General features: G+C 40.7%; 1 protein-coding gene across 1 annotated transcript in view; it reads left to right on the forward strand.

The window, feature by feature from the left end:
* Positions 1-2,761, forward strand: part of LOC119429069 (growth/differentiation factor 8-like) — a 7,952-nt gene extending 5,191 nt beyond the window's left edge. Inside the window, exons 2-3 of the mRNA XM_037696786.1 lie at positions 535-905; positions 2,381-2,761. Of these exons, the coding sequence (XP_037552714.1) occupies positions 535-905; positions 2,381-2,761 (752 nt within the window). The remainder of the gene's footprint in view (positions 1-534; positions 906-2,380) is intronic.
* Positions 2,762-3,021: the final 260 nt, after the last annotated feature.

Genomic DNA, 3,021 nt, shown 5'->3' on the forward strand with positions numbered 1-3,021 from the left:
ATAAATATTTAGGTCAGGGCTAAATATTTAGTTAGCAAATTAAATATTTAGTTTAGGAATTAAATGTTTAGTTTGGACATTAAATGTTTGGTTTTGAAAATAAATATTTAGCTTGGAAATTAAATGTATTTAATTTACACCTAAAAACTTAGTTCACTAAAGCAGTTAAATATTTAGTGAGTCAATTAAACATTTAGTTGCACATAAGCATTTACTTTGTCAAATAAATATTTAGTGTGGAGCTAAATATTTAATTTACTTACTAAATATTTAACTTGCAAGTTAAACATTTAATTTGTAAACTAAATATTTAGCTTGTAAATGACATAGTTTAGTTTGGAACTATGATAAAGGTATAAATAACTTGGTGAAAATATGACTTTGAAAAAATACTATTTTTTTCTTATGAAAGGCTAAATAAACCAAAATATCGCTGTGAATTTTTGACTGTATAACTTTACAAACGGCATCCCATATCATCCAGCTGATTTGCATACTAATTATGGTAATTTACAATTTTAATATTTCTCCCAGCAAACCCCCTCACCTGGGACGAGCTGTCCTCCTGCTGCCTGTTCAGCCTCAGTCCGAAGATCCAGCCCAAAAATATCCTGAGCGCCCAGCTGTGGGTCCACCTGCGCCCCGCCAACACCATCACCACCGTCTTCCTGCAGATCTCCCGCCTCAAACCCGTTAGGGAGGGGAACCACACCCGGGTCCGGGTCCGATCCCTGAAGATCGACGCCGAGGCCGGGTCCAGCTCCTGGCAGAGTATAGATATCAAGTCTCTGCTGCAGGCCTGGCTACGTCAGCCTGAAACCAGCTACGGTTTGGAGATCAACGCCTTCAGCACCAAAGGAGAAAATCTGGCTGTGACTTCAGCTGAACCTGGAGAGGAAGGACTGGTAAGCAGAGCTTCATAAGCTTTTTATCTTCAAATAATCACATAAATAAAGTGAGAATTAGAATATACATGGTGAAAACCAACAATTCACTTTATTATTTTAAACAAAATATTTAAAACTGAACGTTGCTTTCCAACAAATGAGTTTTTTTTTTCTTGTTTAGTTCTCCTGAACTTGCAGCTAAAATTGTTTTATTTGTGCTAGCTAGGATAAGTTTAGCTATTTCCAACCAATTCCTCACAAAATAATTGTTTACACTTCCGACAGCTGACAAAAGATCAGCAGAAACTCACTTGGTCGTCACAAATTGATAACTTCTCTGAGCAATCTGTCTCATTATCTGCACATGGATATATATATATATATATATATATATATATATATATATATATATGCATTATGTTCCTCCCTCTTTTGGAAATAGGTGTTGACTACAGCCATTTCCATTCTCTTGGAAAAATCCACCACCATCTGTCCTTCCTGGTTTCTTTCCTTGACTCCAAACCTACCCATCACTCCCTCATCCCCTCTGTTTCCTTCACCATGTCCATTCAGGTCTGCTCTGATCACCACTCTCTCCTCCCTGGGAATACCCTCTATCACTTCATCCAGATCCTTCCAAAATGTATCTTTCTCCTCTACATCGCATCCAACCTGTGGAGCATAACCACTGACAATGTTTGCCATCCGACATTCTTCTTCTACCTTCAGACACATCACCCTATCTGACACTATTTTCACCTCTACTACTACTTGCCAACTCCTCCTTCAGTACCACCCCTACTCCATTTCTCTTTCTATCCACACCATGGTAAAATAGTTTGAAGCCTGCTCCAATGCTGCGAGCCTTGCTGCCCTTCCACTTGGTCTCTTGGACACATTAAACATCTACCTTCCTTCTCTGCATCATGTCAGCCAGCTCGCTACCATTGCCCGTCATTGTCTCCACATTTAGAGTTGTCACCCTCAGTCCTACATTCTTGTTTTTCCTCTTCTCCCTCTGTCTCCTGAAATGTTTCCCTCCTTGTAGTCTTCGACTAACAGTAGCACAATTTCCGCCGGCACCCTGTTTGTCAATAGCACCGGTGGCAGTCGTTAACCCGGGCCTCGACCGATCCAGTACGGTTTCGCTTTGATGAACTCGCATTACGGTTTTGGCAAAAGTGTTTTACATCGGATGCCATTCCTGACACAACCCTCACCATTTACTCGGGCTTGGGACCGGCACAAGAGATACACTGACTTGTGCTCCCTAGTGGCCGGTTTTAACTACTACAGAAGAATTATTAACCAAAACTTTTAGTGCTCCTGCAGATGTCTTAACTACTCCAGACATCTACAGGGGCACTAAAAGTTTTGGTTAATAATTCTTCCCCTCACAGTTTTAATATCCATAAACGTGGGTTTTTCTGTTCTTCAATCTAAAGGTTTATTGTTTTAGGACCTCCTTACTAAGTGTTTTATTTCTTTTCCAGCAACCATTCATCGAAGTGAAGATTCTGGACAGCTCTAAGAGGACCCGCCGTGACTCCGGTCTGAACTGTGATGAGGAATCCTCAGAGACTCGTTGCTGTCGATACCCACTCACCGTCGACTTCGAAGAGTTCGGCTGGGACTGGATAATCGCCCCCAAACGCTACCGGGCCAACTACTGCTCTGGGGAGTGTGAGTTCCTTTACCTGCAGCAGTATCCCCATGCTCACCTGGTGAACAAGGCCAATCCACGGGGCACCACGGGGCCCTGTTGCACGCCTACTAAAATGTCCCCCATCAACATGCTCTACTTCAACCGCAAAGAGCAGATCATCTACGGAAAGATCCCATCCATGGTGGTCGACCACTGCGGCTGTTTGTGATTAAACATCCTACATGGAACAAATTTAAAGAAAACGTAAAACGTTCAATTTAAAGAAGGCAGAATACAAACACATATATGGGGTACCATTTGTAAAGTTACACAGTCAAAAATTAACAGCAATAGTTTGCCTTTCATAAGAAAAAAAAATGTTGTTTTTTTTCAGTCATATTTTCACTGTCATTTATACATTTATAAATGTCATAGTTCCAAGCTAAATATTTAATTCCTAAACCAAATATTTAGCTCGGACCTAAATAT

This window comes from Nematolebias whitei, chromosome 23 (assembly GCF_014905685.2).
Source record: "Nematolebias whitei isolate Nwh7 chromosome 23, NemWhi1, whole genome shotgun sequence".
NCBI classification, from domain to species: Eukaryota; Metazoa; Chordata; class Actinopteri; order Cyprinodontiformes; family Rivulidae; genus Nematolebias; species Nematolebias whitei.